The sequence below is a fragment of the Malus sylvestris genome, chromosome 6 (assembly GCF_916048215.2).
Source record: "Malus sylvestris chromosome 6, drMalSylv7.2, whole genome shotgun sequence".
NCBI lineage: Eukaryota > Viridiplantae > Streptophyta > Magnoliopsida > Rosales > Rosaceae > Malus > Malus sylvestris.
This window is the reverse complement of record NC_062265.1, coordinates 22,967,671-22,994,292: the sequence shown is the minus strand read 5'-3', so window position 1 is coordinate 22,994,292 and position 26,622 is coordinate 22,967,671. Positions and strand designations below refer to the sequence as shown.

At 34.6% G+C, this 26,622-nt stretch overlaps 3 protein-coding genes across 3 annotated transcripts; 1 reads left to right on the top strand and 2 right to left on the bottom strand.

Moving 5' to 3' along the window:
- Positions 1–2,608: 2,608 nt before the first annotated feature.
- On the top strand, positions 2,609–3,096 carry LOC126627498 (serine/arginine-rich splicing factor SC35-like). The gene is made up of 3 exons (XM_050297077.1): positions 2,609–2,719; positions 2,813–2,971; positions 3,053–3,096. Exons 1-3 carry the CDS (start codon positions 2,644–2,646, stop codon positions 3,094–3,096), a joined length of 279 nt encoding a protein of 92 aa, XP_050153034.1. The 5' UTR covers positions 2,609–2,643.
- Positions 3,097–13,000: 9,904 nt separating this feature from the next.
- On the bottom strand, positions 13,001–17,727 carry LOC126625305 (COP1-interactive protein 1-like). The gene is made up of 3 exons (XM_050294390.1): positions 17,541–17,727; positions 16,074–16,252; positions 13,001–15,610 (listed from the first exon to the last, which is right to left on the bottom strand). The coding sequence occupies exons 2-3, from the start codon at positions 16,162–16,164 to the stop codon at positions 13,209–13,211; spliced, it is 2,493 nt and encodes an 830-aa protein (XP_050150347.1). The 5' UTR covers positions 16,165–16,252; positions 17,541–17,727; the 3' UTR covers positions 13,001–13,208.
- Positions 17,728–20,331: 2,604 nt separating this feature from the next.
- LOC126626679 (uncharacterized) lies at positions 20,332–24,785 on the bottom strand. Its single transcript, XM_050296051.1, has 8 exons — positions 24,615–24,785; positions 23,216–24,389; positions 23,030–23,095; positions 22,264–22,408; positions 21,948–22,166; positions 21,249–21,468; positions 20,937–21,132; positions 20,332–20,758 (listed from the first exon to the last, which is right to left on the bottom strand). The coding sequence occupies exons 2-8, from the start codon at positions 24,370–24,372 to the stop codon at positions 20,644–20,646; spliced, it is 2,118 nt and encodes a 705-aa protein (XP_050152008.1). The 5' UTR covers positions 24,373–24,389; positions 24,615–24,785; the 3' UTR covers positions 20,332–20,643.
- Between the last annotated feature and the right edge of the window lie 1,837 nt (positions 24,786–26,622).

Genomic DNA, 26,622 nt, shown 5'->3' with positions numbered 1-26,622 from the left:
GATCCACCCCCGGTGGGTCCCACTACACCCACTTCAACAAATTAGAATTCTCCAAAAATGGAGAGAAATTTACGAAAATGTCCTTGCATTGAACAACCCATTAAAGCTGCATGTTAAGTTCAATTATCATTCCACTTGAGCCCACGAGTTCGTAGTGACGAGTGCCACGATAATATACTAATTAGTACGTCACACGTGTCACGACAAATAAAGTCAACAAAAGTCGATACACACCCTTCTAGGAACATTTTGGTCATTTCACATTAGCGAGGACATTTGAGAGCCTGGGAATATGCCTTGACGTTGAATATGCTCACATCAACTACTACTGATTCCTAAGTGGGCGCAAAACATAAAAATGTGAATGGACAAAAAATAAAGTTTTAAAAAACTATTTACTTTTTGAACATATTAACCCTCAGTACTAAGAACACATCTAATACTACTTATGATTTCTGAAAAACCTAAGCATGCCATAAAAGTTAAAAAGTGTATATATATATATATATATATATATATATATATACACCTGTAAACACTAAGAGCTGATAGATACATATACAACGAGCTGATACATACCAATGGCATAGCGTACAATATCATCCATTAGCTCACTACTACAATAATAGCTTTAGGTGTCGGACGATCCTGGCGGTTAATAAGCCATTCTGACGGATAAAATATATCCGACACATAATTTATTTACTGTCGGATTAAAGTTACTTTCTGTCGGATATATCCGACATAAATTCCTGGCGGATTTAATCGCCGTAAAATTATTATAACCCTCAGTATTTTTGAATTCTTTTCTTTTTTTAATATTTTTAACATATTCTAGCGGTTTTTAAGTTAATGGTGGCGGTTATAACTGACAGAAATTGACTATTTTATTATTTTAAAATGTTATATTGATTATAAATAAATAAACAAATGGTTTAAATATTTTTTTTTCACTCACGGTCCCGTTACCTAATCTCTGAATGTTTTTTTTTTTTTGCGACTTTTTACACATGCTATCTCGGAGTATATACAAACATATTTGACGGTTGGATCGTTGAAACTAGTTTTGTAGAATACATATCCTATCAAATTGATAGATTTAACAAACACTTAAGAGTTAATGTTATACTTCCATTAAGTATAAAAAATTATCCACTAGTGTAAATATTTTAAATTGAAGATCGAAATTGTTCAATGCATTCTTATAGGGTCGAGGAGTGTAGCTATAAAAAATCATCAAAATTAGAGCTAAAATAATCATTAAATTGTGATTTTTCATTTATAACCGTTGAAAACTTTTGTTTTGTTACCTAATATCTGAATGTTTATTTTTTGTGATTTTTTAGGTATGCGATCGTGGAGTATATACAAACATATTTGACGGTTGGATTGTTGAAACTAGTTTCGTAGAATGCATATCCTATAAAATTGATAGATTTAACAAACACTTAAGAGTTAATGTTATACTTCCATTAAGTATAAATAGTGTAAATATTTTAAATTGAAGATCGAATTTGTTCAATACATTCTTATAAGGTCGAGGAGTGTAGCTGTAAAAAATCATCAAAATTGGAGCAAAAATAACCGTTAAATTATGATTTTTCGTTTATAACCGTCGAAAACTTTTGTTCTGTTACCTAATCTCTAAATGTTTGTTTTTTGTGATTTTTTAGGTATGTGATCTTGGAGTATATACAAACATATTTGACGGTTGGATCGTTGAAACTAGTTTCGTAGAATGCATATCCTATCAAATTGATAGATTTAACAAACACTAAGAGTTAATGTTATACTGTAAATATTTTAAATTGAAGATCGAATTTGTTCAATGCATTCTTATAGGGTCGAGGAGTGTAGCGAAAAAAATTGAGTGGTGTTCTATTATTTATATAATTGATTTATTTTAGTAAGATAAGATTTCATTTTGTTGTTGTTGTATGGCAACAGTAGGGTGATTTCCAAACAGATTCCATAATAAATAAGGTTTTTTTATTTTATAAAGAACATGGCAAAATATAAAAAAAAACGTTTACAAGATACACACAATTAGTAAATAACAGCAAAATGTTCAATTTTTTTGGGAATATTTTAATTGGATTATCCAAATTAACAATGAACATGACAAAAAAAAAAGTTTACAAGATGTAGTTAATAGTTATCTATTAAACCAAATAATTATTTATTTTCGACAAAAAAAAACAATTATTTATTTAATTTTTAAAAACTTATTCTACTTAAATACATTTTATTTATTTATTTATTAAACCAAACAATTATTATTTTATTTTTTTAAATAGTAACAAAATTTTGGGGGGAATTTAAAATTTTGGGAGGGAATTTTGGGGGGAATATTGTCGGCATTTTTTGTTCTGTCGGTTTTAACCGACAGGAATGATAATTTTCCGTCAGTTTATATTTTAAAAAATGTTTCTATCGATTTTAACCAACAGTAATGAAATTTTTTTTATACCCACATCCGGCCCCTTTTGGTTCATTTCTTTTTATACCCACATCCGCCCAATTTCTTAAATCCCTTTCATTGTGCTCCCAAAATCCCCCACCACAAATTACAAACCCTAGATCTCCCGATCCCTAGTCTGGTCGCAGACTAACACACGCTCGCCACTCCAATCCCTCTCGGAGATGTCGCACTTCGGTCGATCCGGACCTCCGGACATCAGAGACACCTACTTCTTCCTCGTCCTCAACATCACTTTTCGTAATTCCCCTTTTACCCTTCTCCTCCTTCTCCATCCCCTTTCTGAAAGCCCTAACTCTCTTTCTCTCTCTTTGTTTGGTTTGTGTTTACCAGGAACCACCGCGGATGACCTATTCCCGCTCTTCGACAAGTACGGCAAGGTCGTCAATGTCTTCATTCCCCGAGACTGGAGGACTGGCGATTCTCTTGGATTTGCTATTGTCCGATATAAGTATCAGGACGAGGCGCATAAGGCAGTGGAGAAGCTCGATGGTTCCTCTCTCTCTCATAGGCCTCTTATGAGCTTAATTAGAAGATAGGGTTTTGTAATTAATTAATTGAATTTGATTTCAGGGAGAGTTGTTGATGGAAGAGAGATTATGGTTCAGTTTGCTTGATATTATGGGTATTGTGTATTTGGTATTTTCTCTCTTGATTTGAAGCTCTACCTCCATCACTTGCATTCTTTGCTTGATTTGAATTTTCAAATATGTCTTTCCTCTTACCAATTCGAGTATTGTCCAAATTAAAGCTTCATTTTTTGATATCTTTATCTTTACTTTCATATCTGTAACACGTTCCTCTGACTTTGTGGACTTGACATCCTTGGAATTTTTACGGTGGGCATCTGGAGCGACAGTAGAAAAGCCGTCTTTCAGTGGTAAATCATATTCATCTCTGGCATGCACTATTTTAATTCTGGTATCATCTTTAGTTGATGAAACATCTGGTTCACTAGCACCAAGTCTTCTTTTACTCTGAACATGATCAATGTGTTTTGTTTTTCTTTCATGTGCTTCCTTTGAACTTCGAACATATTTCCTTGCATGCGGACTTGCATCTTTAACCTCTTGGACATGTTGTGGCTCCAATGAACGATTACCAGAATTTTGCTCGGAAGCTGTTTTGAACATGTCCTTGTACGACCCCAATGCGGAGCGGATGTAAGTTGTTTGTTTGATATTATGGGTATTGTGTATTTGGTATTTTCTCTCTTGCTATTGCTTCTTCTTCTTCTTCTTCCCCCTCTTGCTTCATTTCTTCTAATATTTTCTCTCTCTCTCGCTCTCTTCAAAATCCCACAACAGGTTTCCAAGATCGAGCTCCGGCGAGGTTCCGAATGGTGAATGCAGGGAATATGGAAAATGCCGAAATAATTTTTTTTTATTATTAACATATTTTCTGTCGGTTTTAGCCTACAAGAATGATTTTATTTATTTTTATAATAAATTCTCTGTCGGTTTTATCCGACAGGAATTCATTTATTTATTTATTATAAATAAAAATCATGTCGATTATAACCGACATGATTTCTGTCGGTTTTAGAGTATTTTCTGTTGGAAAGTTCATTTCCTGACGCATGCAATTCTGTCGCTTATTATACCCGTCATTGCATCCATTTTCTGTCGGATTTTGCTTAAAATCCGACAGTAATATATGTTTTTTGTCGGTTTTTGAACCGCCAGTTATATATAATTTTGTTGTAGTGGTTGTAGCTAGTGGAAGCTGGATAATATAATCATGTCATTGCCAATAATCTCGAGGCAATGGCAAGTTGAGAATATAATTGTGGAATCATGTAATTATTGAGTAATATCTTAGTAATGACAAGCTGAGAGTACAAATGTAATACCCTCACCCCAATACACATGTAAGCTGATATACAATCACACACTAGCCGTAGCTAGTGTAAGCTGGAAATATAATTACACACTACCCATAGCTAGTGTAAGTTGGAAATATAATCAAGTCATTGCCGAGTAATCTCGAGGAAATGACAAGCTAGAAGGACATGGCCACTATGTGAACAAGCTAAAAATACTCATACACATGTAAGTTGTGTCCTACGACTAGGCCTGGCAATTCCTGACACGACCCAATAACCCGACACGACACGACACGAAATTAACAGGTGTTCGGGTTGACACGATAATGAAACGGGTCGTTATCGGGTAACCCAATAAGCACCTGTTAAGATAACGGGTTGTTTCGGGTATACACGTGGTTAACACGATACACGATAAGCAGAATATTAATTTAATAATTTTATAACCCTAAAAAAAATACTATAATTATTATATATATTAATTTAACAATTTTATAACCCTAAAAACTATAATAATTATATATATATATATATATTAACTATAATAATTATAATAATTATATATACTATAATAATTATACCCCCAAAATATTAACTATAATAGTTATATTTATATATATATATATTAAATTTTAAATTAAATTTTATACCCCTAAAAACTATAATAATTATACATACAAAATAAATAGATTTAAATCTACTTAATAAATAAATATATATATATATACACACACACACACCATTGAACTTCATGGGATACGAATTATACGAAACTAATTTCAACGATCCAACCGTCAAACTTGTTTGTACATGCTTCGAGATCGCATAAGCAAAAAATTACAAAAAACAAACATTCACAGATCAAGTAACGATAAAAAACTTTTAGACGGTTATAAACGAAAAATCACGATTTAACGGTTATTTTAACTCCGATTTTGATGATTTTTTACAGCTACACTCCTTGACCCTATATGAATACAATGAATGAATTCGATCTTCAATTTAAAATATTTACACTAGTGGATACCCCAAAATCTTATGTTATACTTGATAAAAGTATGAATAAAATCTTTAAGTGTTAGTGAATCTATTGTTTTGATGGGATACGCATTCTACGAAACTAGTTTCAACGATCCAATTGTCAAACATGTTTGTATATACTTCGAGATTGCATATGCCAAAAATTACAAAAAATAAACATTCAGAGATCAAGTAATGAGACAAAACTTTTCGACGGTTATAAACGAAAAATCACGATTTAACGGTTATTTTAACTCCGATTTTGATGATTTTTTTACAGCTACACTCCTTGACCCTATATAAATACAATGAATGAATTCGATCTTTAATTTAAAATATTTACACTAGTGGATACCACAAAATCTTATGTTATACTTGAAGAAAGTATGAATAAAATCTTTAAATGTTAGTGAATCTATTGTTTTGATGGGATACGTATTCTACGAAACTAGTTTCAACAATCCAACCGTCAAACATGTTTGTATATAGTTCAAGATTGTATATGCCAAAAATTGCAAAAAACAAACATTCGGAGATCAAGTAACGAGACAAAACGTTTCGACGGTTATAAACGAAAAATCACGATTTAACGGTTATTTTAACTCCGATTTTGATGATTTTTTACAGCTATGCTCCTTCACCCTATATGAATACAATGAAAGAATTCGATCTTCAATTTAAAATATTTACACTACTGGATACCACAAAATCTTATGTTATACTTAATGAAAATATTAATAAACTCTCAAGTGTTAGTGAATATATTGTTTTGATGAGATACGCATTTGGTCAAACTATTTTCAACGATCCAACCATCAAGCTTGTTTGTATATGCTTCGAGATCGCATATGCCAAAAATTGCAAAAAACAAACATTCAAAGATCAAGTAACGGGACAAAACTTTTTTACGGTTATAAAAGAAAAATCACGATTTAACGGTTATTTTAACTTCGATTTTGATGATTTTTTACAGCTACACTCCTTGACCCTATATAAATACAATGAATGAATTCGATCTTCAAATTAAAATATTTACACTAGTGGATACCACAAAATCTTATGTTATACTTGAAGAAAGTATGAATAAAATCTTTAAATGTTAGTGAATCTGTTGTTTTGATGGGATACGCATTCTACGAAACTAGTTTCAACGATCCAATCGCCAAACTTGTTTGTATATGCTTCGAGATCGAATACGCCAAAAATTGCAAAAAACAAACATTCAGAGATCAAATAACGGGACAAAACTTTTCGACGATTATAAACGAAAAATCACGATTTAACGGTTATTTTAACTCCGTTTTGATGATGTTTTACATCTACACTCCTTGACCCTATATGAATGCAATGAATAAATTTGATCTTCAATTTAAAATATTTACACTAGTGGATACCACAAAATGTTATGTTATACTTAATGAAAGTAAGAATAAACTCTTAAGTGTTAGTGAATCTATTGTTTTGATGAGATACGCATTCTACGAAACTAGTTTTAACGATCTACCCGTCATACTTGTTTGTATATGCTTCGAGATTGTATATGCCAAAAATTGCAAAAAACAAACATTTAAAGATTAATTAACGGGACAAAACTTTTCGACGGTTATAAACGAAAAATCACAATTTAACGGTTATTTTAACTCCGATTTTGATGATTTTTTACAACTACACTCCTTGACCCTATATAAATACAATGAATGAATTCGATCTTCAATTTAAAATATTTACACTAGTGGATACCACAATATCTTATGTTATACTTAATGAAAATATTAATAAACTCTTAAGTGTTAGTGAATATATTGTTTTGATGAGATACGTATTTTGCAAAACTAGTTTCAACGATCCAACCGTCAAACTTGTTTGTATATGCTTCGAGATTGCATATGCCAAAAATTGCAAAAAACAAACATTCAGAGATCAAGTAACGGGACAAAAATTTTCGACGGTTATAAACGAAAAATCATGATTTAACGGTTATTTTAACTCCGATTTTGATGATTTTTTACAGCTACACTCCTTGACCCTATATAAATACAGTGAATGAATTCGATCTTCAATTTAAAATATTTACACTAGTGGATACCACTAAATCTTATGTTATATTTAATGAAAATATGAATAAACTCTTAAGTGTTAGTGAATTTATTGTTTTGATGAGATATGCATTTTACGAAACTAATTTCAACGATCCAACTGTCAAACTTGTTTGCATATGCTTCGAGATCGCATACGCCAAAAATTGCAAAAAACAAACATTCAGAGATCAAGGAACGGGACAAAACGTTTCGACGGTTATAAATGAAAAATCACGATTTAACGGTTATTTTAACTCCGATTTCTATGATTTTTTACATCTACACTCTTTGACCCTATATGAATACAATAAATGAATTCGATCTTCAATTTAAAATACTTACACTGGTGGATACCACAAAATCTTATGTTATACTTGATGAAATTATGAATAAACTCTTAAGTGTTAGTGAATCTATTGTTTTGATGGGATACGCATTCTACGAAACTAGTTTCAACGATCCAACTGTCAAAAATGTTTGTATATACTTCGAGATCGCATACGCCAAAAATTGCAAAAAACAAACATTCAGAGATAGAGTAAAAGGAGAAAACTTTTTGATGGTTATAAACAAAAAATCACGATTTAACGGTTATTTTAACTCCGATTTTGATGATTTTTTACAGCTACACTCCTTGACCCTATTCGATCTTCAATTTAAAATATTTACACTAGTGGATACCACAAAATCTTATGTTATACTTGAAGAAAGTATGAATAAAATCTTTAAATGTTAGTGAATCTATTGTTTTGATGGGATACACATTCTACGAAACTAGTTTCAACGATCCAACCGTCAAACATGTTTGTATATACTTCGAGATTGTATATGCCAAAAATTGCAAAAAACAAACATTCAGAGATAAAGTAACGAGACAAAACGTTTCGACGGTTATAAACGAAAAATCACGATTTAACGGTTATTTTAACTCCGATTTTGATGATTTTTTACAGCTACACTCCTTGACCCTATATGAATACAATGAATAAATTCGATCTTCAATTTAAAATATTTACACTAGTGGATACCACAAAATCTTATGTTATACTTTATGAAAATATTAATAAACTCTTTAAGTGTTAGTGAATCTATTGTTTTGATGGGAAACGCATTCTACGAAACTAGTTTCAACGATCCAACCGTGAAACATGTTTGCATATACTTCGAGATCGCATACGCCAAAAATTGCAAAAAACAAACATTCAGAGATAGAGTAACAAGACAAAACTTTTGGACGGTTATAAACGAAAAATCACGATTTAACAGTTATTTTAACTTCGATTTTGATAATTTTTTACAGCTACACTCCTTGACCCTATATGAATGCAATGAATAAATTCGATCTTCAATTTAAAATATTTACACTAGTGGATACCACAAAATCTTATGTTATACTTGATAAAAGTATGAATAAAATCTTTAAGTGTTAGTGAATCTATTGTTTTGATGGGATACGCATTTTACGAAACTAGTTTCAACGATCCAACCGTCAAACATGTTTGTATATACTTCGAGATTGTATATGCCAAAAATTGCAAAAAACAAACATTCAGAGATAAAGTAACGAGACAAAACGTTTCGACGGTTATAAACGAAAAATCACGATTTAACGGTTATTTTAACTCCGATTTTGATGATTTTTTACAGCTACACTCCTTGACCCTATATGAATGCAATGAATAAATTCGATCTTCAATTTAAAATATTTACACTAGTGGATACCACAAAATCTTATGTTATACTTAATGAAAATATTAATAAACTCTTAAGTGTTAGTGATTATATTGTTTTGATGAGATACGCATTTTGCAAAACTAGTTTCAACGATCCAACCGTCAAACTTGTTTGTATATGCTTCGAGATTGCATATGCCAAAAATTGCAAAAAACAAACATTCAGAGATCAAGTAACGGGACAAAATTTTTCGACGGTTATAAACGAAAAATCATGATTTAACGGTTATTTTAACTCCGATTTTGATGATTTTTTACTGCTACACTCCTTGACCCTATATAAATATAGTGAATAAATTCGATCTTCAATTTAAAATATTTACACTAGTGGATACCCCAAAATCTTATGTTATACTTGATAAAAGTATGAATAAAATCTTTAAGTGTTAGTGAATCTATTGTTTTGATGGGATACGCATTCTACGAAACTAGTTTCAACGATCCAATTGTCAAACATGTTTGTATATACTTCGAGATTGCATATGCCAAAAATTACAAAAAACAAACATTCAGAGATCAAGTAATGAGACAAAACTTTTCGACGGTTATAAACGAAAAATCACGATTTAACGGTTATTTTAACTCCGATTTTGATGATTTTTTACAGCTACACTCCTTGACCCTATATAAATACAATGAATGAATTCGATCTTCAATTTAAAATATTTACACTAGTGGATACCACAAAATGTTATGTTATACTTAATGAAAGTAAGAATAAACTCTTAAGTGTTATTGAATCTATTGTTTTGATGAGATACGCATTCTACGAAACTAGTTTCAACGATCTAACCGTCATACTTGTTTGTACGCCAAAAATTTGCAAAAAACAAACATTTAAAGATTAAGTAACGAGATAAAACTTTTCGACGGTTATAAACGAAAAATCACAATTTAACGGTTATTTTAACTCCGATTTTGATGATTTTTTACAACTACACTCCTTGACCCTATATGAATACAATGAATGAATTCGATCTTCAATTTAAAATATTTACACTTGTGGATACCACAAAATCTTATGTTATACTTAATGAAAGTACGAATAAACACTCTAGTGGGTCACTTTCTTTAAGTTTTGAGTTCCATTGGCAAGGTTTAAACTTTTGAGAAAGGTTTCACAACTTTGAAAACAAAAACGCTTTCATTTTGCATATCCTTGCACATTTAATATCTGTAATAGATTAGTAGTGTATGGATGTATTTTTTTTGAGGCTCTTATTTTCGAGTGTAGATGTAGTACTTAAACAACAAATGTGTTTTAATGTTTTGAAGTATTATTTATGTGACAATGTGTGGTATGTGCAAATTTAAGAAAAAAAAAATTATTTTTCTTAACGGGTCATAACGGGTCGGGTCACTTTACTCGTTTGGTAAAGTGACCCAACCTGTTAAGGACCCGTTAAGATAACAGGTGTGACATGACACGACCCGTTAAGATAACAGGTGTTACACAAAAACGACACGAACACGACTGACACGACCCGTTTGCCAGGCCTACCTACGACCATGGATGTGGTACAATATTTTAATTATGTACGGGTGTATGCATGGCACAAGATAAGTAATAAGAAAGGAATAACAATCATGCAATCGTCATTGTCATAAATTATAAATCATAAACTATATATCATAAATCATAAGTCTGGCAATAAAATCTCCAAATATGTCTAACTAACTCATAATTATAAATCATAACTCTGAAGATATCGATGCAATCCTTAAAATATAACTAAAATCATATTTATCTAGGTATGCTTAGAAATTTAGATAAATGAAATTTTCTCAACTAAGTGTCCACTCACTGATCGTCAATGAAGTCCTCATCTATCTAGGCTTGTCCTATAGGGCCTCTAGAACTACTCGTACCTAAGTTATAAATGAACCCATTAGTAAAACTCTATTAACACAATTATTTTGAAAAACAATGTGCGAATTTGGAATAAGCGCATTGAAATATCCTAAGATGATTCCTTGGACCAATTCTTGAAAATAGTCAACAGTCAATGTTGACCGGTCAATAGTAACATTAGTAAAGTCAACGGTCCGATCTGACTGACCCGACCAGACCCGACCGAACCAAGCCCAACCCGATCTGCCGATCACTCCGGAAGCTAAGTTTTTGGCCAGTTTTTTGCAAAATTTTCTATTCGCCATAACTTCCTCATTTCTCAACAAAAACTGATGATCCACATATTAAAATGAAGATCAAGAAGAGAGGAACAAGATTACACAAATTTCAAGGTCGAAAGATGACCAAAATTGCCCTAAAAATCTTGGTCTTTCTACAAAGCTCATCTCCTTTCTTGAACCAAGGAGTTTTTCCTCGAATCTCGCTAAACAACGAGTTGGATGGTGTTTGGGAAGTTGTGGGGTGTCGATGATAGTGGTTGGTGGTTGAAATTGTCGAGAAATTAACGATGGTGGTGGTGTTCGTGTTCTCGGGGGAGTGTGAGCCGAGATAGAGAGAGCAAGATTGTTATGGAAAAGGTTCGGTGGAAAAGATAACACTATGTTTTGGAAAAGATAAAAAAAAAATTTTAGATGAAGAAATTTAAGTTTACTAAGGAATTTTAAAATGACGGAAATTGAAATGACGGAATTTTATTTTCTAGAATTTGTGAATTTTCTTGTTTGGTTAACCTAAAAGAACAATGGAATTGAATACTGAATTTGTTATTTTTAAACTCTCAATTATAGAAATTGAGAAATGACACCTATTTACATGGAATTTAAACTCGGGAATTGGAGGTCCCAAATTCCAAGTTTTTTTCCACGCGGAAATTCTAACTTTCTATGTTTATGAATCCAAACAAGGGAACTGGTGCATGTCAATTTACAAATTTTGACTTTAATCCAAATTCTGAGTTTATTTCCCTTATCCAAACATAGTGTAAGGGAGAAGAAAAATTCCCCTCCCTCCGTGGGTCGCACTATACCCAATTCAACAAATTAGAATTCTCCGGAAATGGAGATAAAATTATGAAAATGCCATTACATTTAATGACCTGTAAAAGCCTCATTTTAAGTTCAATTTTCGTTGAGCTTGCGCCCACACGTTCATAGCGACAAGTAATACGATAATATACTAATTAATATGTTACATTTGTCACGAAAAATAAAGTCAACAAAAGTTGATACGCACCCTTCTTGGGTATTTTGGTAATTTTCATTAGCGAGGTCAAAATAATATAAAAATTAGGAATAGGTCGTTACATTTAAGCCGGAGCTAGCACAACTTTTTGAAATCCCAACTTAAGGAGAAAAATTCTAGCCCAGAATGTGTTGAAATAATAGTTTATTCTGATATCATAATAAACTTTATAGGCCCAACATGGTCCACCACCAACATCACCGATATTGTCTCAACTTAACCACATAGTGCTAGGTGTTGGGTTGTACCACAAAAGGTCTCAATGGTATTAGAGGTGAAAAGTCTCATATATTAATTATATTATTTTGTCATCTATCCGATGTAGGATCTTATCTTCCAACATCAACCTCCTAATTTGTTCTTAACCTCAATTGGAACATAAACGAAGGTGCCTTGTTGTTTTAAGGTTCAAATGTAGAAGGCATGAACCACGTATACATTCAAAAAGTCATTGCAAATTTGACACCAAGCCAAAAACAAATTTGGAGAATATTTGATATGATGATCGATAGTGAAGTGAGAAATTACATTTTGATGTTACATAGGATTGACTCACTATTTGGACGTGGTATTTATCTAATTTGATCTTGAGGCCTTCCATTTAGAGACGTTCACAACAAGTATAATTAAACATTTCTTCTAATGTTGAAATAAATCTTATGTTCGAATTCTCCCTCCCACAATAACAAAACAAAGAAAAAAGAATCGATCGAATAATCAATTTCGTTTTTAATTAACTCAGAAAACAATGCAAATTATGTATACTTGTATACATCCCATGAATTCATTGTATATCATGGATGGTGAAATTCACTTTGAGCAACACATCCACTTACCTTGTACAAAAAGAAAGAACAAAAGTCGAATAGGGTTTATAATGGCAAACAAAAATGATCACAACAATGGTTATAAGAGAGGCCTAAGTTGTAGTCTTGCTGCCTCTAGTAGTTGTTGCAGCTGACCTCTTTGACACTGCTTCCTTCAGATCATAGTAGCGGCTTCGGTGATGATCAACCAACACGCAGAGTTGCCGTATGGCCTCCCTCTTCTCCTCCCCAAGGCTCAACAAATCTTCATCCTTGTACTTTACTTCCCTCTCAAGATTTCCCACCTGACTCTCAAGTTGGCTAAACTGTTTCATTAAGTTGAGCTTCTCTCCAGTTTCCTTGCTCCCCGATGCTTCCAACTCCCAAACTTTCTCTCTCAACACACGTTCTTGCTCTTCCTTCTCATTCAGTTGTGTGGTCAAGTAATCTACGTTGTGCTTTAACTGTTTGATCTTGCCAGCATTCTCTTTAACCCAAGTTTTTGCAGACTCAAGCTCCTCCGATATTTTGGCAATCTGGTTTTGAAAATTCTTGTGTCCCTCCTCAAATTTAAGCACCACTAAGTCCAATCCTTGCAATGCACTTTTCGCTGTTTCCGATATTTTCTTCATCTTTCTGTCTGGATCTTGATACGTTGCTAGCTTTTCTTTAAGATCTTCGTTTTCTTTCTCGTACATCTCCTTGAACTTCTTGTAGCTCTCCTTGTTTTCGTTATGTATTTGTTCCGCTACCCTGATCCTCTGGTACAAGAGGCGCACTTTGTCTTCAAGATTGATTCGGTACTTCTCTGCCAATTCTTCCATCTTCCTTTCGGCAAATTGTACATTTAACTTAGATTGAGGAAACCAAATTTTAGCTTGTTTATGCTCCTTGTTGAACTTCTTGAAAGTTTCTTCATGTTTCTTGATAATTTTCTGCTGATCGGAAATCTTGACTGTCAAATTATGGTTTTGATTTTCCTTCTCACTCAGTATTTCCAAATACTTTTGGTTATCTCTGTCAATTTGGCCAATCTTGACTGTCAAGTTATCGTTTAGATTTTCCATCTCAGTCAGTTTTTCGAAATAGCGCTTGTTCAGTATCTCAATCTGCAAGTCCAACTGGCTTTTCTGAGCCTGCAAGGAATCCATTTCTTGTTTCAAATTGCTGACCTGCGTCGTGAATTCAATAAGTCGAGCAGAAGCTTCGTTCTTTCCATGCTCGCATTCTCCACGAAGAGCGTAAATCTCATCCCCTCTCTCAGTCAAAGTTCTCTCCAACCTGAAAATTCTAGAAAGAAGACTTTCATTTTCCTGTCTCAACTTGCTGTTCTCATGGTTTCTGTTTTTAATCTGCTTTTCCACATTCCTTTTTTTGTTACGTAGAGAGTTCACTTCCGATTCCAAGTCATTCAATTTCACAAGAAAACTTCCTTTTTCTTCCATCATTTTCCTCTCAACCGTGTCCTTTTTTGTTAATTCCTCTCTCAGAATTTCCATCTGTTGCAGATGCTTGGAGATTTCTTTATTCTTCTCATCCAGTTGTGCTTGTGATTCAATTTTCTGCTGGTGCAGGATCTTCAATTCCTTCTGCATTGCATTGACCTGCTCACTTAAGCCTTTGACTTGCGTCGCTGATTCATTTTTCTTACTCACCATCTGTTTCTCCATTTCACCTTTTTGCGCACACAACGAATCAACTTCCTGTTGCATATTTTCGGCATGTGTCATCAAGTCTGAAATTTTCGACGCTGAGCTCTCCTCATTTTCCTTGAGTTTGTTCTTGAAATCAGATATTTCATCCTCTCTTTCTTTTAAAACTAACTCAAGTTCCAAAATTCGCGCATGTAGTCCGATATTTTTATCTCCTAGCTGTTTAGCTTCAGCAGATTTACCTTCTTTCCATGCTTCCAAATCTCTTTTCTGGCTGCATAAGGATTCCAACTCCATTTTAAAGCCTGTTAACTGTCCCTCTAACTCTTTTACCCGAGCTGAGGAATGATTCCCATGAGCCTCATGCGCTTCGACAAGAGCTGAGAGTTCTCTTACTTTTTCATCCTTCAGATCATTGTCTACAATTTCTGATTGTTTTATTTTTCTCAATGCTGCCAAATATTCTGAATTTATCGCCTCCTTTTCTCCATTTTCAGAGACCGATTTTCGCTTCAGATCACCAGATCCTTCGGAACATTCATTCTTAAGTTCATGCTTGATGCTGTCAGCTCTTTCCAATCTGGCATTGTTACCTTCAACGTCTTCTGAGGAATAATATTCGGAATCTGAGCTTGGGGGAGACATGGAAAAACCTTTTTGTTCTTTCTTGCCATGAACGATTCTCCCAGACTCTCCTACTAGATGATCATATAAAGCATATAGTGACTGGTACTGTTGGTAGAAGTTCTCAATGAGTGCAACAAGTTCCGCCTCTTGCTTCAAATCTTTTCGGTTTACATCCTTCTTCCCTTGGTCTTCGATTTTTATAAGCTTGAAGATCCTTGTCACATTGTTTTCAATTTCTGCAGATAACACAAACTTCTCTGAGAAAAATAACTTCAACATCAAATGAAGTGGGAACAAAAAGGAATAACATATTGATCGACTCTCGAATTCGGGGAGAAAACTCTTAAATTTGACAAATTTAACACACAACCAATGCATCCGAATTTTCATATTATCACATAATATTTAGGGTAACAATTTTTAATGGTTTCCTTGCGCAACAAGCAGACTGCCATAATTTTATAACCCTAGATAAGGCATGCAAGATCGCATCAACACAAAAAAACAAAAACAAGATAAAAAAAAACGATCAATTCCAGAAAATCGTACTCAGTTATGGTCTTTTCTTCATGGCATTGCAGAAACAAAAATTTGCAAATTCCCTAAAAATAAAAAGTCTGTTTCGGGATCCACGGATCGAATGAGTGACCGGCATTTTAGTCGAAGAAGATCAAAGGTTGAGAGGAAAGAAGTTTACACCTGTTTTAGTCCTCTTCAGCCGCTCAGTTGTTTCAGGATCAACATGATTATTAAAGGACTTAGCTAGCTCTCTCCAGCGATGTTTTATCATCTCTATTTTGGATACTTGAGCAAATACTCAAAACTCACCACACACAAACACATTTTTCCATCCGTCTTGCTCGCAACATATCTAAGACCTGAAAATCAAACAAGAACAAGATTCAAACAAAATAAAAAATCTCATCAAATAAAAGCGAAGAAAAATTATCATAATCCGTATCGAAAAGCTAGGAAGTAAAATGCTCTTACGAAATTGTATGTTGTGATTAGAGAGTAAGATTGACAGAGAAACACTTACGGATTATTAGTTCTTTACCATTATAAGCATTCTATGGGTTGGTGATTCTTCAAGTTCCACTAAATATTTCTTTCATCGAGTTGAAAGTTATAGCATTTATTTCATCAAGTAGCGCAGGCAATCGTAATGGCAGGGTCAACTAAAGATTTAGTAAGTAAAAGAAAAATTAAGACACTAAAGATGGAAATCACAAGTACATTTTAATGATGTAGAATTTTCCGTGTCGAACTCATTGAAAAATTTCACTTCTACTTAATTTTCTTCAACTTTGATCTCATTGATCAACAAAGTTGATTGTTTAGGGCATAATAGTCCTTTATAGCTTAAACCTAAAATTGAAACGATTTACCAAATCTTATACCAGAAACTTTAAAGTCTAAGCTCTTAATGATAATTCTACTCGATTTTCTTCAACTTTGATACCATTTATTGACACGGTTAATTATTTTAGGGCATATAATTGTCTTTTAGCGCTCAAACCTAAAATTGAAGGAATTTACCAATTTCAATTCTCGAAATCTATTGTGTAAGCTCTAAATAACTTTCTACACCCTAAAAAGACAATCAAAGTTGAACAAATTTGAATAAAAGTGAAATTTTCTCAACTCATCTTTGTTTTGCACAGGAAAACACTATATTTATATACACAAACAATAAAATAACATATGAGAATAACCTTTACGTTTCCCAACAAAAAACAAATAGAGTAGTCTTCCAAAAAAAAAAAAAAAGCAAATAGAGTAAATTTGCCAAAATATTAAGTTCTTTTTCCAAATTAGACAATGAGGAGCCTTATTTATTGATATTATATTTCATTTGTCTATTTTTTTTAAACATACAATATGATAATTATATTAAATTCATCTAAGTTACGTAAATGGCGAAAAACAATAAGTAAATGATAGAATCACATCAAAGAGTAACAAGAAATGGAAATTTTTTTGTTTTCTGAAATCCTATTATATAAACAATTATTGAATCATGCTCCTTAGCTCATATCAGACTGTAAGATAAAACCAAACAAAAAAAAAATTTCTCGAATTGGAACTAGAAAATCTTTAAAGTAGAACACACAGTAAAAATAAATCAAATAAAATTATCTTGAATAATTTATCCACAAAAATTACCTGAAACTGGAATGTCATTTTCACCTAGCGGATCAATTTTTATCTGAGCTCAGATGATCTAAAAAGAAATATTTCGATTGCAATTGGAGCAGAATTTAAGATCTTTTTCCCTCAAAAACCAAAAAATAATGAAAAAAAAAAGCAGGATTTTGGGAGTTAAAAATTGAAAAATGGGAAAGGAAATAACTGTAATTTCCTTGGGTTTTTTTTACTGGTTATTCTTGTGTCCAACACCTACCTTTGTGGAGAACCAAAAATTGGCGCTTCTTTCGATGAAAATACCTTCTGATTTTCCAAATATTACAACGGAAACCATTGGAAATCAACGTCTGAGATTCGCGCTAACGGGACCAAAAAGGCTGACACTTGGCATAATTTGGTACTCGCTCTGTAATTACCACGTGCGGTATTTCCTGCCTTCTTACAGAACATCGCGGGGATTGATTGACGGCTAGATAAAGTGATTAACTTTGAAACCCAGGTCCACGTTGCTAGGTTTTAGGATTTTTTTTTTTTTTGGTTTTTTAATTTGTTTTTAATTAAATCAAAATTATGATTGGTGAACTTTAACGAAAAATGTTCAGTACTGTTCATTTTAATGAAAAATCATATTTTTACACTAAAAAGTCAATCATGATATTATTCACTTTACCCTTTATTTTGTTCTTATCGTTAAAACTCAAAGTTTTCAAATTTTTTTCATTAGTTTTTCTTAATTTATATGATCCGGATGTCTATCTCACATACCAATAGTATACAATAATGGTACAAATAAATAATATGAATAACATCATTATTTTCTTAAACTTCATAACATTTCTTAATTATAAATTGTCGAATGTCATAAGCCCGTTTTTCCTGATGGTTTTATCGTGTGAATCATTGTCAATAGTTTGAGTATTGACCTTTGGGCACCTGGGGTATCTATCAGTGTGGGAGTTTAGGTATCCTATATGCCTAACTTTTTTATGATCATTAATAATATAGACCAGATTTATAATTAGCGGCCAATTAAATAGACATGGAACATGTGATTGCGAGTGTAACACATGGGAGATAATCGTGACGGAATGACTCAATGATTGATGACAAATTTTAGGTTTGTATTCCACAAAGCACGTACTGAGTCCGATTATTAATGCTAGTGAATCACACAATGATAACCATGGAGAGATTGCCTTTGTAAGTCTTCCTGACCCTTGAAAAAGTGGATTGCCGTGACGAAGTCACTAACTGATCGACCTTTTAAAAAATAGAAAAGAAAAAGTAACACATAGGAGATTTGGGTGATTAGCCTCACTTAATTCAGTTTTAATGTCCAATTTTCAATGTCTATATGCGTACTGTAATAATTATGTGGCCATAAAAATCACATTCTATTTAAATGTCAAACTCAATGGGAAAGGAGGAAACTATGAAATCTCTTTTTTTTTATTTTTTTTTTTATTTTTAATCTAGTGTCTCCGGGGCTTTGACCCCACTACTCACTAGGCCACCCGCCTGACCCCACAACATTTGGTAGGCAAGAAACTCTAGCAATTGCTAGGTGGGTACCTTGAGAGGTGTCGAACCCCAAACCTCTTGGTAACAAACCAAGGGCCTGACCATTAGACTAAACACTCTTAGGTAACTCTGAAATCTCTTTGGTTGTTTCAAAATCACTTTCAAACAAGTCGTAATGATTTATAAATTAAAATTTTGATAAAACAAAATGATATCGAATTCTTTATTTATCATATTTAAACTTACGACCTTTCACTTATAACAAAGATAAATGGTAGACTGTAGTGGTACCAAATGACAAATTTTGTTACATCAATAAGAGAATTATCTAGGGGTGGATTTTTTTTGCCAAATTACCGTGCCAACCGTGCCATACCGATTTTGTGCCAATTGGTAATGGTACGGTGTTGTACCATACCGAAATTTCATGGTACGATATTCGTAATGGATACCATTACCACGGTATTACCGTATCATATCGAAAATATAATATAATATATAATATATTATTTATAATATTCCAATAATTTGAAAATAAAACCGTACTTATATTAGCTTTTTTGTTGGTGACTTTGATCTCTTGAGTTGATGGAAATTAAACACAAAAGAGTTCTCAATTCTTTCACAAATAGCCATGGATATCTTTGCCCCACTTCTACAGTTGCTAGTGAAAATGCATTTAGCCTAGGGAGGAGGGTTGTGGACCCTTTTAGGGCATCATTGACTCCTAAAATAGTAGAGGCACTAGTGTGTACTAGTGATTAGCGGATGAAGTAAACTTCTACAAGGAACCAATAGAAGATATGCTTCAAATTTACAAGGAAATAGAAGAAATGAAAACAAGTAAGACATGCTTTAATTTTTTTTTAGTAAATTTGTTATTAAATGGTTTTCACCTTTAATTCTTCTTGCTACTAATATATTTTCTTTGATTTTAATGTAGACTTGACACAAGCACAATCTTCTACAAGTTCAATACCTTCTCCAAAAGCTTCGACATCTCAAGCTTGAAGAATTGGTCAGTGAATTTTACTTTTTGAAGTTTAGTTCCAATCTTCATTTGGTTTGAAACTTTAACTTTTACTTAGATTGTTAACTTCTATTTGTTATGGTTCGTAACTTTTATTTGGGTTGTAAGCTTAATTTCATCATGAATCTTAATCATTTGAATTATTGTATGTGAATTGTGAATTATAAATAATAGATGAATTTAAGCTACAATGTATGAGATAAAGATACAAATATAAAGTGTGCCCTTGAATTGGGTTAAAAAAAAAACAAAAACAGATTTTGTCACAAAACAAAGTGGCAATTACCATTGGCATACCATGCGAACAGAACTATTTGGCAATACTAAACTTCGGTATACTGAAAGTTTGGTACGGTAATGGTAATAGATTTTGCCAAACTAAGTTTGGTACGGTAATTGATAGGAGGGTTTTGGTACAGTAAAAAGAGTTTCGTTAGACATTCTCTCTATCACCATCAAGCATGGTTTCTCAAAATCAAGATGATCATCAGCCAAGCAACCATTTTGCTCAGCACGACGCTTTTTCTCTGTATTTACACAGTACACGAAACTACAAAATGCAAAAACTTACTAGTCCTCATCGGAAGACACCTTTTGCCTTTTCCACTTGTAGGCCGCTTCCAATATCTTGAGATTTGTCGTCTGAGCTTCCTCTGGGAACATGTAATCAATGTACTCCTCATACCTGCCAAGTCCCAACACAGATCAGTTGACATATGGAAAAACGAAATGAACTCGCCAAATGGAATTGAACACTTTCAGTAACTAAAAGATTCTCTACAGCGAGATGAATAGATATTTAGAAATGAGAAACGAATATAAAAACTTAGGAACATAAAAAAACAAGCGAGTTGATCGCATACCCAGCAGGGCCGTCTTCAGTCATTATTGGCCTCCTCTTCTTCAGTTTCTTTGGAAGCTTAGATTGGACTAAGCTAACATCACCCAAGTCTCCAAAGCTAGCCTCCATATTCAACCATTCTTCCAGCAACATACCTCTTTCTTCCTTCAACTCGGGTGCCGAAGTTCTAAAATAGTTAACAGCTTTCTCAAAAACCCCTGGTGAAGCCAAAAAAAAAAAAAAAAGAAAACACAAGGGTTAGATATTCTCAACTGTAAAGGAATATAAATTAGACAACTCTCAATTACTATTCTATCTAGTAACAACTGCTTACTTCGAGCACGCAGAAGACATTGTTTCTTTTGTTCAAGGAGATAATCCGGGGCTTGATCTTCGGACATATCTGAATCCACAACATCTTGCACCATAGCAGATGCCTCAAATTTCGCATAACTGATCCACACCTTGAGGTGTTTTGTCCGGTCTAGGAGTCTCTCGTAAAGTTCTCTAGTTCTCTCAAATTCACCTTCCGATATTTCAAAGTCAATGTATGCCTGTTATCAAATTATCAATCAAATTAGTAACAAATATAATGTTGTCATCTGAACCTGTAGTGCATAACTTAATAACATCAGCCGTAGCCAACAAATATATTTGTCATAGATTTTCTAGAAAGAATCACTGTTGGTATACCGAGTAGCTAGGAACATGTTCTCCATATCAAAACTAGCTTTAGTGATAAATCAATCAGAAGAAAGGATATACAATGAAAAACACTTTGATACAACAGAGAATAATAGGTGTGCTGCACGGTATTGCTTCTGCTATTTCTTCGAATTCAAGTTTTCAGAGTCAAGAATTATAACCATGCATGGCACTGGTGCAACTAAAATCTATGGTATATTATACCATATGTAATGAAACATCATAGAAGAGTACAAAAGTGCAGAAAAGGTTGATATATTCCATAAGAAACTATCAAAATTCAAACAATAAAAGTTGTCTTAGAAAGAAGGATGTTCCTGTGTCTTACCTTCCACAACAACTCAGGCATGTCAAGTGATGGCTGGGCAATGGCAAGTTCAAAAAGCGACCTGGTTCGTTCTGTCTCGCATAAAGATTGCTCTAACTCTGCATACTTGGTCCACGCATAACAATTTTCTGGGGACCACTCCAGATACTTTTCGTACAACTTCCGACATCTATCCATATTCCCAAGGTTCAGCTCAATCTCAATATACTTCTTAAATATCTGTTTTAGGGAAGCATATTATGAATACTAGCTATACATTTTGACTTGTTAAATGAACTTTTAAAATGAGTATGTGTATTAGCTAAATATACATTACCTTATCTTTGGGTGCCTTTCCTATTGCATTGCCAAGGATCTGTCGTGCACCCTTGAGATTCAGCTGCCGTATCTCAAACTGGGCAGCGAGAAGCCATATTTTTGCAAACGAAAACTTCTGGTGAGGAATCAGATTAAGGCACTCCCTGGAAGAATTTCTAGTTATTGAGAAATCTGTTCAAAGTATTTAGGATGTGTCCACATGCTAACTATGTCAAAGGTAACAAATGTAAACTTATACTGTGAATCCTTGTTTTAATTTGCATGAATATTTTCACCAAATAACCGCAATATGCATTGCAAAATCTCCAAAGTGTAAACCATCAAATTAGTTGGTGCAACAAAGAGATGTCTAAAAAACTAATACAACAAATCATGATGTACTACAAAAAAGCCGAAAGCTCATCAGTCCACTATCATGATAAACTAAAATGGTACATATAATATAAGAACACCAAAAATATAACTTCATACCCAAATTGTTCAAATAAAACATTAGTTTTCTTTTCACCCAAAAGAAAAAATTAGTTTCGTTGGGTAATAGTTTTCAAGCTTATCCACATACACATTCAGTTAAACCTTTTTTCAGTCCCAGTGTACTGTAGCAATTCATGTACCTAGAAAGATGAACAAGATTTATTTCCAATTTTATACATAAGTATTTATGCATCAATATTGATCTGAATAGTAGTTAAAGAAAAATATGTCAAGAACAAAACAATCTTCAGGTACGTCAACAAAACATAGCTTAATAAAATGACGAATACCTGTACACATCTCGAGTACGTTCCATGTCTTCAGCATCAAGCTCCTCGTAGAGTGCATAGTTAATCCTAACATTGCAAAAGAAACATACAATCAGCAACATATTATTCAAACAAATCAAGCCACATTAAAGTCAAAGCATTAGCACAGTCGCTAACTAACCAAGGCTTAGTATATGTACCACGTACCATAAATAAATGTATCGTTGCCAATATCGCTTCTCCGGAGCCGGAGGAACATTAGCAATTGCTCGCTCGTAAACTTCTCTAATTCTATCCTTATTCCCTGCACTCTCTTCTAGCCTTATATAATCAAACCATGCATCATAATTACGAGGGTTCTTCCTAACCTCATCTTCATACTGGAACCTCCTCTTTCCCACAATTGCATCTTCAATCCCTTGCCTATCTCCATACTGCTTCTCGAAACCCACAAACTTCTTATATAAGTCATCGGCCCTTCCTTTGGGTATATGATCAAGTGCAAACTTATAAATACACCTTGCTCGATCAGTTTCTTTGCACCGCTCTTCGAATTCAGCGAAAGCCACAAATAACTGCTCAGCCTCCTCATCATCGGCTAGAATCTCCACTGCTCTCTCATATACATTTCTTGCCCTCGCGACCTCACCATTCTTCATCTCAAACTTGGCAAACCGAATCCAAGCACCAACTTTTGGATGACATTGTACGAACCGCTCAAAAATCGCTCTAGCACGCTCCACTTCATTATAGCGAAGCTCAAACTTGATAAAGGAGAGCCAGCCTTGCTGGTCCGGCATCCAATTCATCCACCTCTCATATATCTGTCGAGCACCAGCCACATTCCCTATAATCTCTTCCATGTGAATGTACTTGTACCAGAGCTGGTCAACTCTGGGTAAGAGCGTAACAGCACGGTCCCACACATTTCTCGCATGGTTAATGAACTTGTTCTTCATCTCCACCTCCGCATACTTGAGCCACAGGGTGTGGTTTCGATAATCAACCTCAAGGGCACGCTCCCAAACCGAGCGAGCACGCTTGAAGTCCTTCTGGGACTCCTCCCACTGTGCATACTTGATCCAGACACTGACATTCCACCTCACACGCCGGATTAGGTCCTCGAATTCTTTGCGCTTACGGAGACGGTAATCAGCAAGCTCAGTGGGATCAGTTATCTTCTGTTTGGGAGGTCGAATTTCAGCCTCCTGACGCTCACGTGCCTCCCGAAGAATTTGCTCTGCAGTGATTTGGACGGGGGCTGGGGTTTTGTTCTTAACCCTAGTGGGTCGTGGGAGTTTGACCTCAGTGTCCTTTCGGGTTAGGAACCCTAGGGAAGGGTCTGCGTCCTTGTAGGAGCCCATGGCTAGGGTTTTTTCGCCTGGAAAACAGTACAACCCAGTCAAATTCTAGCAATTCTCAATGCTTTTCAAATTTTGAACTCCAGAAAGTGATTCCAAATCTCAAAAACAAACGTGAACTTTGCTAATTCCAATTGCAGAAGTAATTTCAAAGTTTTAACATGAAATTTAATCGAATTAACTGAAACTTGATAATTTAGAACAAACTGGAATCAGAGAATTTAATCACAGATTTAAGTTTTTACCTGGAATTCGGAAGAGAAATCTAGCAGTTGCAGAATGCGAGGTCGCTGGAGAAATGAGAGGGAACGGCTATTAGGGTTTTGAAATTAGAGGAATTGGGAATTTAGGGTTTGGGAAATAGAGGGAAAGGGGTGCTCGTGGAGGAGACGATGGGGATTGGAATAGATGCGCGCATAAAATTTCGTGGGTAAACGTGTTGGGGTTATTACTTGGGCCGGGTCCTTCCGAATCCAAATATAATTCGGGTTTCTAGAATTCCGTATTTTTATAGAGGACTTAAGAGCAAATTAGAGATGCATGTGAAACTTTTACAACTCCGACGACATATTCGTTGAAATATTTCAAGATGGCAAACAATTTTGCTCCAGTGAAAAATTGTAAAACTTTCCTCTATGAGTCTTTCCGGTTTTTGGAGGAGATAGATAACCGTGATTTACCACTGTGGAGTAAAAAATAATCAAGTAAATTATGGAGACGACGTGTAGACTTTTGGGTAAAAAGACAAAATTACCTTTAAAGCACACCGAAATTCTCACGCGCATGCAACGGACAATAACGGCTCAATCGAGGTCAAAAGTGATCAAAATGGTATTCTTTTAAAACCCTCTCATCACTTCTCATCAAATCCTTACCCACAAAATAACTCTCAATTATTTTTTTTTCAAATTAGGATTAATTACCAAATTAATTGCAAGATATTATATCTTACAATCAATCCCACAAATCAACCATATGTGGCCTGTCCTAATTCTCCTAATAGGGCCAGCCACACCCCTATATATAGTCTCTCATTTCTCCAAAAACTTAAGTTCAATTTCTTCTAAAATTCTCTAAATTTCTCTAAACATTTTTCTCTTAAATTCTAACTTTAGCATCGGAGGCCCCCCCATTCATCGTGGGTACGTAAGGCTTTTAACCTTGATCTTAGGTGTTAATTATTTTACAGGTGCATTTTCATTCAAGAAGAAGAAGGTAGAAATTTGCATCCACAAATTGGTGCTTTCATTGAGAGTCTTGATTCACACTCTCGTAGAAGACTCTTGCATTCAAGGTTTCTAATTTTTTGTTCATTCGTAGATTTTTCATACGTTCTTATTTCTAGAATTTTTTATACAAAAATTCTTTGAATAAACGTAAAAGAAAAGTACAATGACAAGAGATTCGGAAATCACGACGAACAGAAATTCCAACGTTCAAGAATTTGGACCACGACGATTTACGAGGCTCAACACGACAATGAGTGGAGCGGCACCACCCCCACGGGGTACCACCATAGTAGCCACCGTAGCAACCACCACTGCAGCCACCACCTTGGCAACCCTCGGCGCGGCCCACACCTACGGTGAATGAATCACCTTGCAGCCGCAAGCCCAAGCCCATGCCACCTTGCAACAACGAGCCCAGCCCCGCGCCACAAGGGAACCCAGCTCTGCCCAAGTTGAACAAGCCCAGAATCAGGCAACCACGGCATGAGAAGCAGCCCAAGCATTGCGGGCCCAAGGCCATCACGAGCCCAATCCATTCCAAGGCCGAGCCAATGACCAGAGGGCTTAAGCCGTGCCACTCCAAACTTCAGAAGCCCAAGCCCAGAATGAGTCAACCCAAGCCACGACCCGATGTGAGCTCAACACGCATCCGAGCCGAGCCCAAGCCCAACTCCCACACGTGCTGTATGTGGAGCAGCATACTCCCATGGCCTAGCCTACTTCCGTGGTGTCCCAAACAGCCCAAATAGGGTCGACGATTGAACCAAAGACATTTTCACCCTATTTCTCTGTAGATTTGACATTTCCCAACTCAAATCCCGCCTGGAGTCTACCACACTTCCATTACTCAAGGAGACACATTTCGTCCAAGCTCTTCTAACCTAAATGGAGAACAACACTTGTCTCGACAAGTTATAGAATTGAAGAGCGCCCTCACACAACAGACGACCTTGGTGAATCAGCTCATGCGGCGCACCAAGATACAACGTGCCCCTGACGAGGTGTCCCGGACATAGGCAGACGA

Bases quoted from the DNA above. Each gene is read 5' to 3' on its own strand.
- LOC126625305 (XM_050294390.1), bottom strand. From the start codon at position 16,164: ATGATAAAACATCGCTGGAGAGAGCTAGCTAAGTCCTTTAATAATCAT. The intron at 15,611-16,073 runs GTGTAAACTTCT...TGTTATCTGCAG, and splicing joins GCTGAAGAGGACTAAAACAG to AAATTGAAAACAATGTGACA.
- LOC126627498 (XM_050297077.1), top strand. From the start codon at position 2,644: ATGTCGCACTTCGGTCGATCCGGACCTCCGGACATCAGAGACACCTAC. The intron at 2,720-2,812 runs GTAATTCCCCTT...TGTGTTTACCAG, and splicing joins CGTCCTCAACATCACTTTTC to GAACCACCGCGGATGACCTA. The intron at 2,972-3,052 runs GTTCCTCTCTCT...ATTTGATTTCAG, and splicing joins GGCAGTGGAGAAGCTCGATG to GGAGAGTTGTTGATGGAAGA.
- LOC126626679 (XM_050296051.1), bottom strand. From the start codon at position 24,372: ATGGGCTCCTACAAGGACGCAGACCCTTCCCTAGGGTTCCTAACCCGA. The intron at 23,096-23,215 runs GTACGTGGTACA...TTGCAATGTTAG, and splicing joins CAACGATACATTTATTTATG to GATTAACTATGCACTCTACG. The intron at 22,167-22,263 runs GTAATGTATATT...TCCCTAAAACAG, and splicing joins GAAAGGCACCCAAAGATAAG to ATATTTAAGAAGTATATTGA.